This window comes from Patiria miniata, unplaced genomic scaffold (assembly GCF_015706575.1).
Source record: "Patiria miniata isolate m_02_andy unplaced genomic scaffold, ASM1570657v1 HiC_scaffold_15, whole genome shotgun sequence".
In the NCBI taxonomy this organism is placed as follows: Eukaryota; Metazoa; Echinodermata; class Asteroidea; order Valvatida; family Asterinidae; genus Patiria; species Patiria miniata.
This window is the reverse complement of record NW_024037053.1, coordinates 4,108,827-4,122,526: the sequence shown is the minus strand read 5'-3', so window position 1 is coordinate 4,122,526 and position 13,700 is coordinate 4,108,827. Positions and strand designations below refer to the sequence as shown.

Genomic DNA, 13,700 nt, shown 5'->3' with positions numbered 1-13,700 from the left:
GTTGGAAACAACTGGCTTTTTTTCAAATACTGGCCCCAATTGACCATCGCACTTGTTTGCAATCGATTACAAACCTATGAACGGGTACGAGCCAGCTAGACTGTTCCCTGACGTTACAATTCCCCAATGTATGTAAACTGCTCTGTTTCTTCTTATATGGAGTCAGGGAACCAGACTACAGGAAAATGATCGTTTTTCTTGGTTTTTATAGCATTTTCGAACCCAAAACCTCAAAAAACTCAGTGTAACTATATTTGCTATATATTTTTAACCCCCCAATTCCATCCATTTCTGAAAATTACAGCAAAAGCAAATGATGTATATTCCCTTTAAACAAAATAACTGAATGCCCGTTCTTTTTCTAAAACTTGATACATTTATCGTGACAAAACAACTCGGTTTCGATTTGAGTTCTTTTTAAATCGTTCTGAATGCTTGAATGATGTAACAGTTAAACTCAAATTTTAAGAGTTTATCAGATTGCCTATATTACGGGAACAATAAGTTACTGCAACATATTTATAAACCATTTTTTCTTGGAATTTTGTTTCTGAACATTAAAATACATTAAACTACATCCCCTCTTAACAAATAAAAAAAAGTGTAAAATGGGTTCAAAACGTTAATTTTGGTACTTCAGTTTCCAGAAAGGTTTTAAAAATGTATATTTGCGTTGGGATATAGGTGAGGTATTAGATTGTACTCTCAGCTCATGAATATTCAACAATACATATTCATGAGGTAGCAATGAGTTCCCATTGGTTAAACATGGTATGGTTTTGCAGGCTGGGGTGCAAGTGAGATTAGAATCAGTTGGCACTTCAGCTCATACATATTCATGATCATGCATATTCATGGCACAGAAGTGCACTCCCATTGGTCATACATAGTATGGTTCTATCTCAAGCCTTTTAATCAAGACATATAATCTCTCGTAGGGCTGTCCATTTCCAAAGATTTAGTCGAAACTGTGTTTTTTACAGAATATTCGAAACTGCCAGCTGAAACTGATGCTGCGCGCTGGTCAAAAGTTGCACGCAGAGCGCGCCAATTAAAATCTGTGAGAGTTTCATTAGAGTGGTTTGCAGTAAGTACATGCACCATTTGAATCTGTGCAGAGTGAAGAACTCAAAGTAGCATTTTGTCCAGAAACAAAATTACTAACTTCTAAGAGCGGACACAAAAATTCTTCTACATATTTGTAACTTAAGGCCAAAAGTAATACCTTTTACATGCCAGGCTGAATTCTGATTGGACAATTATGCATGTCTGGTACCCTGCCTCTCCTGGGTGGATAAACCAACAGTATGGACTTAGACAGGTTCCTACTTAGTTTTTATGGGCGGGCGTTGATTGGTTGAGGTAATTTAGGGTAGCTTGTTTCAGGGCGAGCACATGCGATGGGTGCAGATGGCATTTGCTGCTAGCGTTCCTCTATAAACAGAGTTTGTTGCGGACAGAGACCAAGTTGCTTGAAGGATTGCGAAGGGTCTAGAGATGTCAACTGTGAAAAAAAAGAAGAAAACTTGGTGTAAAATTTTAATCAATGTAATTGAGTGAATCACATGTCAATCATTAGCATCTGTCAAGGCAATCATGAATTTGGAATTCAAAACTGAGTGGCAAAGCCAAGATGTGATTTCAGCTGACCCGCGAATACACAGTGCAGGCTAAGTGACTTGTCACCACGGCCTTTCGCAATTGGTCTACTGAAGACTGCACTGTTGAATTATTCATAAATTGCCACGACAGCTGTGCTTCAGAACCGGGTACCCGAGTACCCGACCACTGATGTCAGGAACCGGTTCCAAATTATGGAATCAAGTACCTGTAACCAACTTTACATCTTACTTAGTAACTTCTCAGACAACGAAAAAGAAAGGTTTTGAATGTCATTTGCGGAGAATTTTGTAAATGTAAACAAGGCTAAACGGAGAACAAAACAGATTCACGTTTATGTCGCGATTGCAAAAATGCAATTTACATCTTAAAGCTACATGTTTTGAGCTCACTAATCACACTTGTATCTTGCTGTCTTTTAAGTGCCGATGTGGTAGTATTATCGTCTGATGTGATAGTATTATTGTGTTATTTCTTTAACGGGTATTTTTTTTTTTTTAATCGGGCACCAGATTCCTGTACCCAAATGTGATGAATAATTAACTTATTGTTCAAATGAGAAGCCAGCTTGCATGCTGAAACTGACATTTGTTGCATTAATTGTTACTGATTTAAATAACAAAAAAACCTTCAAAGATGGCCACTTAACGGGAAAGGTCAATAGGGAGCGTGTACCAGCTAAACCGGTCTACTCACGTCTTTCTTTGGGAAGGTGGTCAGCACTTTGAAGTCTTCGGCGTGGTAGCCCTTGGTACCCAAGTAAACCATGACCATCCTGATCGGCTGCTCGGCCAGGAATCGTCTCGTCAGCACGTCCCCGCCAGGGACGCGCATTCTTAGCGTCGTGGTGGGCTCGAGGCAACTCTCGCTGGGCTCGTCCGGGAGTTGTTGCTCCAGAGATTGTAGCAATGCCTGAAAAAAGCAGAAGAAAATATAGACTGGATATGTAGCCTCACGCTTATGTACGTGTGAGGACAGAGAATGCCATCAGTTTCCAAGATTTTAGTTGTTCAACAGATGACTAACAGTTTCTTTGAATTTTTAATAATGTTTGCATTTCAGTAGAGTCAATAACCATCTCTGCCATCACGGGTACCCATGTAATCCTGGGTGGGGACAAGCAATGATTGACAAAGTGACTTGCCCAAGGGCACACACACCATAACCTCAGGCTGGACTCGAACCAACAACCTGCAGAATTACCCGCAGACCCTGATTTCAATGCTCCAGACCCTGAGGCCATGACACCTTCACAATTATGTGGCCAGCACTCGCCAAAACACATCTTCAAGGTGTAAGCGTTTAACTTTAGCAAAAGCGAATAATCCGTACAACTTGAAGACAACAATGTCTTTTCCAGCGCAGTGAATCGCTAAGATCCGATGATCGCTCACCTTTTGTTCGGCTTCTCTTTCTCTGATTTCTAGCTCTTCTTGTTCCCGTTGTCTCTGTTCCTCTCGTTCCTGTTTTAGCCTCTCTTGTTCCTGTTGTAAATAAATAATTAAGTAATTAAGTACATAAACATATTAAAAACAGAAAAATACAAGTGTAGTAGAACAGTATTACGCCCTTTAACAAGCATAGAATGAAATTTGCATTAGGGAGTTGTACATTTTTATCTGAACCAGCCAGCCGACCCCGACAAGCTCGATAGTCAAGTGGTAAGACGTCTGCACTAGTAAACAGGAGGTCATGGGTTCGAGTCTCACCCGAGTCAGCTTGTAAATATTTTTCTTGCAAGCCCTCGGCCAATACTGAGTAAACAGTGCTTATAATATTGATGAAAGGTAAAAGCCCATAAATAACAAAAACCATGCAGCTAAGCCAAACTGTCAGCCGTGTAAACGCAGGGGGAGGGGCACCAGTGGACCAACCTTTGCTCTATCAGCCATCAGCGATGCCTGGTACGCTGCATCCTGCTCTTGCTTCAGCTGCTCAGCCTCCCTCCGGTCATTCTGAAACAAAAAACAAAAACGTCAAATAATTTCATCTTCAAAAAAGACAATCAACAAGTGGCCATTATCTTGGTTGGTTCATCTCCTAAATACTCCACGTGGGAGTTTATACAGGAGGCCAGAAACACCGGGGCAAACCCCTTCTCTTAGCGATAAGTGTCACTGGGTTCTTTCACATGCAGTGCATAACACAACACACGGGACCTACGGCTTTATACGTCCCATCCGAAGGATGAAGCAATAATGGTTAAGTGCCTTGCTCAAGGGCACAAGTGTCCACCCGGGCTCGAACCCACGCCACTGTTGCCTCTGAAACACCAGAGTCCGGTGCTCTTAACCGCTAGGCCATGACACTCCCATTATATTTGCCAGTATAAAAGTGTCAATTATGGCCAGCTTGTATATTTGAAAAGTAGACGGGAATGTTGAAAACATTTCAATTAAGTAAATTGTGCAATATATAACTTAATTTTATTTCATTAAAGACAATTAATTGTCTAATCGAAGAGTTCAACTGGGATGACTGCTACTGACCTCTTGTTCAATCTCGGATTTCTGTTGCTCTGTGAACATGTCAACAGCGTGGATCAAACTCGTCATCATCTCATCCAAACTTGTATTGCCTTTAAGATGACAACAAAAGATCAAAACAGAAATGTAAACGTTTTAATGTACATGTAGATGTTTTTGTATCAAATACTTATGTGCTGCTCTCAAATTAGCAAAAACAACGAAGTGTTGCGAAATAATTCTGTGACAGGCACTGGCTGGGGTAACGGAACATCTAAATGCGCGCATGTTGCTCCAACTGTCTTCGAAATACGGTGCGGCACAACGGAAGCGGGTCACAAAAATGCCAAGTTATTTGGACGCGGTCTACGGCTCACCTTGTAGTATGGAGAAGACCTCAGTGTTTGACCGTATTCTCATGACTATCAACAGCAAGGGGAATTTATCTTGATTTACGTTGCGGACCGTCGCCGTGGTGACGCTGCCAAACATCTTTGTACAAGTGCTTAGAAGTCTGCAAGAGAGACATGAAAATAAATACCAGAATTTTTGATAAATACGAGTGGTTCTTAAAGCGTTAGTCAATGTAGCCCGAAACCGTCCAAGCTCTCTATGGTTTTATTGATTTTTCAGTGAATAAATACAATGTAATACAATGTAATATAATGTAATACAATGTAATACAATGTAGTACAATGTAATACAATGTACATGTAGTACAGGTGCTAATGGGTTAAATAATAAAAAATGTCTGAAAAAAATATCCCAGTGCATCTCAGAGAGGCAAATACATTGGGACATGAGAACTTACCGATCATTTGTCCACGTTTGTCGGAACGAGTTGCATTCTTCGTGCATGTGATAGCACATTAATTGTTTGTTTGTCATTTTTTGCCGGAGAGGTTTATGTGTCTAATTCCACCCCAGGATTTTTGGATAATAACTCTGCTGTTGTCACCTGTCTTTGTTCCTGTCTACCTACCTTTCTTTGTTCTTGTCCGCTGTGACGTCCCACGCCCACATAACGAAGTTCTGCGTCAGGAAATTAACATCTGTCTTTGTTCCTGTCTACCTACCTTTCTTTGTTCTCGTCTGCTGTGACTTCCGCCGTGACGTCCCACGCCCACATAACAAAGTTCTGCGTAAGGAAATTAACATCCGCCTTTGTCCCTATCTACCTACCTTTCTTTGTTTTCTTCCGCCGTGACGTCCCACGCCCACGTGACAAAGTTCTGCGTCAGGAAATTGACGATGCTCTCCGAACACAGCAGCTGGCTGCAGAAGACGTTGCTTTGGACACTCTTGTCGCTGTGGATGTAGATCGCTAGTAGTTTCCTCTGTTGAAATAAGAGCGATGAATTGGTGATTACAAACTGATAGGAAGGGATCAGGGAGTCAGGTTGCCGCAGCGGTACTTTCCTCGCCTTCCACCTCTATGGCCCGGGTTCGATTCCTGCCCTGGCCACATGTGGATTGGGTTTTCAGTCCCTACCTGATTCCTTTGGTTTTCCCCAGAATATTCTTCTGGGGTTTTCCTTCCACCTCTAACACTGTAATTCCCTCTCATTGTCTTCTCTCTACAGGTTTCTTCAGGCTTGCAAGCTACAGTACCTAAGGTTCTTTTGAGGAATCCTTGGTTTCATGACCAGAAATAAAATAATAATCAAATCTAATTTACAAAATATAACGAACGAAAGAATATAGAAAAACTTAAATTCAATTATCGTAGCAAATCAAACATTCGTGCGAATTTATTTCTGAGCCAGGGGTGCTCACCTCAACTGCCAAGCCACCGAATGCTTCCTTCACAGCATCCTCTAAAGGACCCATGTAAAATTGAGGGTGGGTCTCCCCGTATCGGGAGCTGAACTCATGACAGAACTGAATGAGGCCGTCTGTTTCGTTTTCTATATCGGCTGGTACTGTAAACAATCAAAGATACATGTAAACAATCTTCGGGTAACTCTTTAAACTAAACAACAGAATTTCTAGGTGAGTTCCTATATTTTGTCAACAGTCAGAGCTGTTATCAAGTTACCATAAGTCAATCACACGTCCATCACAAGACCATCACAAGTCAATCACAAGTCAGTCACAAGTCCATCACAAGTCATCACAAGTCATCAAAAGTCAATCACAAGTCATCATAAGTCAATCACAAGTCAATCACAAGTCCATCACAAGTCATAACAAGTCAATCACAAGTCATCAGGGATCACAAGTCAATCAAAAGTCATCATAAGTCAATCACAAGTCATCATTAGTCATCACAAGTCATCACAAGTCCACCACAAGTCCATCACAAGTCCATCACAAGTCATCAAACGTCAATCACAAGTAAATCAAAATGCAAGCAGAAGTCATCACAAGTCAATCACAAGTGATCACAAGTGATTTTTTTTTCAATCTCAGTCTACGGCAGGCATGACCAATAGGTACATTGTCACGAACAACATTGTGACACACCTGAATGGCAGATACTCACATAACGGTTCAAACTTTCTCGTCTGGCTCTCGTTACTGAAGATCGTGCAATCGTCAATGTCCATGTCCGCCACCTCATCCTCGCTGTCGCTGATGTTGATGGGGTCGCGCGACGCAGAGGGCTGACGTAAAAAAACAAACATAAGTTCAACAAAATAATTTCACACTGTTGTATTTTGTTGTGTAGAGCAGGGTTTATAGCAGAAATACTGTAGGGATTTAGTCAAGTAGTCATTTTTTATTGAATGCAGGGCCCCAATGGAAACCAGTTTTGAACTGTTTGGGCATACCCTGGGTAAAGAAATGTAATAAATAAATAAATAAATATCTTTAGCTAATTCTTTCGAAATGTACTAAGCCTGAAAAAAAAAACAATAAAGGAATAAATGTGTGCTTTGGAGGTTTCAAACACTCTGTTTAAGACCAGTTGGAGGCTGGATGCTGATAATTACCTGAGCCGAAGGTCCAAAAATATAAACTTTTCGGTCCAAAAGGCAAAACAAGTCCAAAATTGTATATTTTTAACCATTTCGGTAAACAAAATACCCCTCTAGCTGTACATGGTAAGGCCCTCTCGTAAGCAACTCCTTATATGGAGATTGACGCGTGCGTTGCGCGTACTGCGTGATGTGGTGCGCAACGCAGATGTACCGGTGTAGTGTTAATTTAGGACTATGAAATACTGACCCACTTGTAGTATTGCACATGCCTACGTGAGGATTGTGAATGTTCAACCAATAAAACGGTGCTGGCACTGGATTTTACAGGAGTCCAAATTTTATGTGACACTGGAAAAGTGTTTAAGACCAGCCAGCCATGCCATGTCAGCCTCACATTGAGTACCTAATTGTTGGTAGATATGTGTGATATATAAAACTCCGGTATTATTATTATTATTCATCAACTGTTTAAAACTGGCCACATGACAGGCTCTCATCCAATAGGAATGGGTAAACTGTCTTAGGTATTTATGAATAAACAATAATACCTTACAGTGGACAATATTAACTAACTTTTAGCAACATAACAAGTGGTCAAGCAAGAATTGTTTAAAGACAATCGTATAAAATCAAAGAAGTAAACTTAGCTAAACGCAATAAATAAAACGATAACGGTTGTACATGCTCACCTGGTCTGTTTTGTTGTGGTTCGGTACCCTAGAAAAAGTGAACTTGTGACTGGGAAAGTCTATTCCTGAGGCTGCTAATGTTAGCTGCAGAGTTGATACCGAACGGAATAAGGAAAAAAAAAACGGACATTAAATTTGACGTTATGCAGAGGCAGTTGTAAAGTCAAACAAGGTCTTTGAAATATGTTTTTTTGGCAACACCATGGGTAGTCTGCGTATCGGATATTCACATGGGAAGAGCCAAGGTGCGAACGTCTAATAAATTTTATGCGATCCTGCGTACCAGCCAATTGGAGTCGACTTTAGAATCAGAAATGTGGACTAAGCTGTTGATTGGTCAATTTGGATGCCATTTTTTTGGTAATACAACGGGTTGCACAAGACCCGATAGAAGGCCCGCTGAATGGTCAGAATCTCGAGGTCAAGACGCAGTCTTGTTTTGCATAATTAATCACTAAATCTGCTTGCATATATGGCTGTTGATTTTCAAGGCCTTACCGAATCATCGCTCTCGTCGGGCCACCCTATCCATCGTTGGTGTCGGACCTCGACGTTGGTTAGCGCGTTCATACCCTGCTTGACGCTAAGGATGGTCTTACAACCCTCGTAGCGTAGTCTGTACTCCTGGTTCATGTCGGTGTCGTTGATAATGAGCTCGAAAGACCGCGTCAACTTGTCTGTGTAACTCGTCCTGCGACAGATGAAAGAATATTAAAAGAAAGATAAAGTACTTTAACTTGAAACTTGATTTTTCTCAGTATTTAATTTTTTTTTTACATGTTGATCAATGCGAACCTTTAACTTGTCAATGGAATGTCTGATTGAAGTGCAAAAAACATAATAGTGAGGAGAATTTTATTCTCTTTCCTAATACCTGCAAACCCTCATTTCAACTTCTGCCCACTTCTGTCTCGTTTTGCCAGAAAACATGTGAGGCACATGTTTTCTTTGTGTATTCTAACCAGTGGCCTAAAGGGGATGGGGCAATGGATGGGGGTTATTGGGGGGGGGGGGGGGGGGGGGGGTTAATGGGTGGGGGGAGGGGGCAATGGGTGGGGGAAGGTATGTTGACCTCTCCCCACTCAGAATTTCATTGCAAATTTGAAGTAAAACGTCCATACTATACATGTAATAAACTTAAGTAAACAGCTCAAGCACAACTGCTAGCAGGGAATTTCTTTTGAGCTAAGTTGCTTAGCTGGTAAACAAAACTTTAAGAAAGGACTAACTCTTCTCCATTGGGCTGCTCGGCACTGGTCGTGGGTAAGCCGGGCGTGAGAACGTACAGTCTGTTCTTGAGAGGTAAATGTAGCGTCGACAACACATCCTGCAAACGTGGTTAAAAAAAAAAATGATCTCACAGTTGTAAAATAAAATTCAAGATGTCCAGCATGATTCAAGATGTCCAACTGCATCATTGTTCATACACCCTTGTCAATCTTGGACACTTTACAGTCTTTGGTAGCAAACTGGATATCAAAATGTAGCTAACAAAATTCCCCAAAGGTCTATATAAATGACGTCATCATAAGACGATCAGATTCAAAATAATGACCCCTCCAATGAGTGTGGACTTTCTTTGTTTGCGTGGTTTTCATAGCTTTGTCTGTGAGAGTAGAGCTTGTATTGGAATGATCACAAACCACTTACAATTAATTCATAGCCTGAAGAACATAAACAATAATTGTAAAGCGCTTTGAGGAAGTTGTATAAAGCACTTCAAAACCGCCACACTATTTTATTAAAAAATTGACATGGATTTTTTTGTACCGAGTCATCGGGTGCTGGTCTGGCATGCGCCCATCCTCCTACAAGCAACTTCTCTGGTGGGACATTGAGCTGAGCTGACAACAGCTCCTTGACCGTACCTGGAAAAAAACAGGGGAAAAAGTAAAGTTTATAGATTTTACCACTTAGGGGTACAGGGAGTAATAGGCAGGACAGTTTGGGGCAGTACAGGGAGTAACAGGCAGGGTGGTTTGGGGTGGTACAGGGAGTAACTGGCAGGGTGGTTTGGGGCGGTACAGGGAGTAACAGGCAGGGTGGTTTGGGGCAGTACAGGGAGTAACAGGCAGGACAGTTTGGGGCAGTACAGGGAGTAACAGGCAGGGTGGTTTGGGGTGGTACAGGGAGTAACTGGCAGGGTGGTTTGGGGCAGTACAGGGAGTAACAGGCAGGACAGTTTGGGGCAGTACAGGGAGTAACAGGTAGGACAGTTTGGGGCAGTACCAAGAGTAACAGGCAGGATGGTTTGGGGCAGTACAGGGAGTAACAGGCAGGGTGGTTTGGGGCAGTACAGGGAGTAACAGGCAGGGCAGTTTGGGGCAGTACAGGGAGTAACAGGCAGGGCAGTTTGGGGCAGTACAGGGAGTAACAGGCAGGGCAGTTTGGGGCAGTACAGGGAGTAACAGGCAGGGCAGTTTGGGGTGGTACAGGGAGTAACTGGCAGGGTGGTTTGGGGCAGTACATGGAAGTTAAAGGCAGGGCAGTTTGGGGCAGTACAGGGAGTAACAGGCAGGGCAGTTTGGGGCAGTACAGGGAGTAACAGGCAGGGCAGTTTGGGGCAGTACAGGGAGTAACAGGCAGGGCAGTTTGGGGTGGTACAGGGAGTAACTGGCAGGGTGGTTTGGGGCAGTACATGGAAGTTAAAGGCAGGGCAGTTTGGGGCAGTACAGGGAGTAACAGGCAGAGCTGTTTAGGGCAGTACAGGGAGTAACAGGCAGAGCTGTTTGGGGCAGTACAGGGAGTAACAGGCGGGGTGGTTTGGGGCAGTACAGGGAGTAACAGGCAGGGTGGTTTGGGGCAGTACAGGGAGTAACAGGCACGGCAGTTTAGGGCAGTACAGGGAGTAACAGGCAGGGTGGTTTTGGGCAGTACAGGGAGTAACAGGCAGGGTGGTTTGGGGCTGTACAGGAAGTAACAGGGTGGTTTGGGGCAGTACAAGGAGTAACAGGCAGGGCAGTTTGAGGCAGTACAGGGATTACTTTTTTTCAAGCATATTTATTGGTTACGTACGAACTGTTCTGCTGTCTTCCACGACCAGCTCTGTGTTTGTGTCGTTGTAGGATATATCAAACTCCAGCATGCGGACTCTGTTTGGCGGAGGACTGTGGGATCGGTGAGACTCAAACGCTCTGGGGACGGACGCACACGGTGCGGATCCACTGAACTGTACAACTCCCGGCCTACATTTCAAAACAGAATCGGATAAGTTTGATTGATACTGGGTTTTTTTCTTCAATAAATGTAGGACCAAGGCAAACATTCTCTCTAAGACATCCTACTTACAAGGTGGGTGGTAGGGGTGCCTCCTCAGGGGCCGAGTCAGGGACCGTTACACCCTCCTGTGCCCCCATGACGGACACCACCGCTCGCTGTAAATCCCATTCATTCTGCTCCAAATGGGCCAAAGACTCCTCAAAATTCTCAATTCCAGTACAGGCCTGGAAAACAAATTGAGACGAAACAATGTCACTTCGATCTTTTAATTTTAGCATGCACCACTCTAAATTGTGGTTTATTTGTAGCAAAGACATACATTTAAACAGGTTGAACACTAAATGAGCATAATGAGGTGGATGCAAGGAGATACACCAATGATTCAAATTTCCAAACAAGCTAAGGCCCCCCAAAAAAGTCTCCGGTTTCTGGTATGGAGCTTGCCTCTAAAAGTGGCGCGGCGACGCGGCTTTTTTTTTTTTTTACCTGATTTTTTTGCTTCAAATGTCGGCTGATGACTGCAAATGGTGCCTGACTAAACTTAGTGCAAATATATGGGAGTCCAGAGAGGTCACATAAAGCTTATTCTCGACCATAACCCAATCTAAAAACACGTTAAAATTGTGCAGCAGCAGGATTCCAGTCAAACCAGTGAGTTTGGCGGTTTTGAGACATCATCTTTCATTGAAAAAACAACCTTTTTCATTTTGCCGACGCGCATGGCTACGGCGACGCGCGCGCATACCAGAAACCGGAGACTTTTTTTTTTGGCCTAATGGATAACTTGTGAAGGCCAATTCCAGCATTTTTGTAAAGTTCATCCGTGACAGAGCGAGCTAAGTGAATAAATTTGAAAAATATTTTTTATATACATGTATTTTCAATGTATCATATACATCTAGCCACCATCTAGTAATGGTCAAGGAGATTACAGACTAGGAGTTTTGGATCATTTCTCTGCGTTATTAATTATATATCATGATTATCTGGCTCCGTCAGGGACAATAAGTCCTTTCATAACGTTGGAATGGCCCTCAATAGAAATGAGAGGCCATTTGCAATTTTGCATTGGCAGACATAGTCTAGTGAATTAAAGGGGCAGCACAGCCTAAAAAATTCATGTTTGGATTGTTTACTTGTTCTCTTTCAAAGGTCTGGTTGAAAGGAAACTAACCCAATGTCTTACCGACGTTACTGTTCCCGAGAAAATATGGAGAAAAAAAACCTGTTTACATCGGACCCGGCGGACATTTTGTGGCGTATGCATACGTATTTCACGCCATCTCTATAAATATACATGTACCGTACACATTGTGTGTGGTCACATAATGCATGGTTCTCGCAAACAATAACACAAAAACGCCCAGTTTTTAAAGGACAGTTGTGTGGACGTTTATATCTTACTTTTAAATGCTGTTTCCAATGAATATAATTTTGTTTAAAATGTGTTTTGTAGCCCAATTGGGTGCCTTCCAGGCTGTATTGCCCCTTTAATCCATTAATACTTGTACATGTTCTATGTTGCATTACATTGCGTTTATTAACTAAAGAATCACAAAACTATAGGGGTTTTTAAAATTTTGGTGAGTAATAGATAATGACGGTTTCGGGTGCTGCAGTGACTAAAGGTTTAATTGCACAATCACACAGATTGCGGGATTTCCCTTAACAATGGCCATACTACTTCCACATCTATACATAAACAGGAAGTAGGGTCTACATAACAAAAGGCATGGTAAACAACAAGCATGCAGTAACCATGCGTGAACACTGCTGATACAATTATGTGCTACAAGTCTCGTGAAATCCATACAAATCTCACAAAGGAAGTTAGGTCTGTCGTTTACACGTACATACGCGCCTCAGTTCTCAAGAACAAGCCTTCTTTTGAGTTGACTCGACACCCATGGTAAGCGTCGTTTATTTTTAAAACTTGGTGTCAATCCAAAGTAACTTTTATGAACTTGCTTCTACCGATGTCAAACGGTCAGAAATATTCACCACTTTTTATTGATGTTACCAAATAAAAGATAAAGCCATGTAGACAGGGGGCAGGGTTTTTATTTTTTAAGGGAAATTTTGGGATGAAGACGACAAAAGGCAACACGAAAATAAAGATGGTGATTGCCGTGATGCTCAGTGAATCAATGTTCAGTGAACACGCAAAAGTTAAACGGCGTTGATTGGCAGGGCAACAACTGCAAAACATGTAAGAAAATCGCATTTTCTATCGCAAGAACATTATTTATAAGCTGCATAAGAAACTGTTCAAAATTACAAAAAAATGATGTCATTATTAAAAGAAATTAAAAACATGATGTAGGCTACGGGAAGTCTGCTTCAGGTTGAAAACAAGTCATTTTAAAATGATAAAAAACACACTTGACTCTAATTTGATCAAACCTAAAGAGGGATCCTTAACTACACAATCGCCTTTTTTTTGGGGGGGGGGGGGTAACGCCTCTGACTGACTGTACATTGTTATGTGATTGTGAATCATAGAATTGGAATCAGCTGTGTCATTGACAGTCCGATCGAAACTACATTTTATCTAGTAAGAAAGGGACCAGAAATCTTGATTTGGCCAGATCGGTGGAGGTTTGGACCCCGATGACCCAATTTACGTCATGATATCAAAATTCCCCCACAAACATTTCAGAAATCCGAGAGTTTCTCACCTGAAAATCTGCCAGTATTTCTTCTCTGTTGGCCGCCATTGTTGTGTTCTCTCGTCACTCACCGCACATGCGCAGACGTCGTGTTTACTTATTATTTACTCTCGG

General features: G+C 42.1%; 1 protein-coding gene across 1 annotated transcript; it reads right to left on the bottom strand.

The window, feature by feature from the left end:
• Positions 1-334: 334 nt before the first annotated feature.
• On the bottom strand, positions 335-13,696 carry LOC119722478 (FAS-associated factor 1-like). The gene is made up of 16 exons (XM_038192613.1): positions 13,596-13,696; positions 10,987-11,141; positions 10,714-10,883; positions 9,469-9,566; positions 8,928-9,025; positions 8,197-8,389; positions 7,699-7,782; positions 6,571-6,691; positions 5,862-6,007; positions 5,268-5,422; positions 4,463-4,599; positions 4,110-4,198; positions 3,495-3,575; positions 3,015-3,104; positions 2,317-2,532; positions 335-1,504 (listed from the first exon to the last, which is right to left on the bottom strand). The coding sequence occupies exons 1-16, from the start codon at positions 13,632-13,634 to the stop codon at positions 1,424-1,426; spliced, it is 1,953 nt and encodes a 650-aa protein (XP_038048541.1). The 5' UTR covers positions 13,635-13,696; the 3' UTR covers positions 335-1,423.
• Between the last annotated feature and the right edge of the window lie 4 nt (positions 13,697-13,700).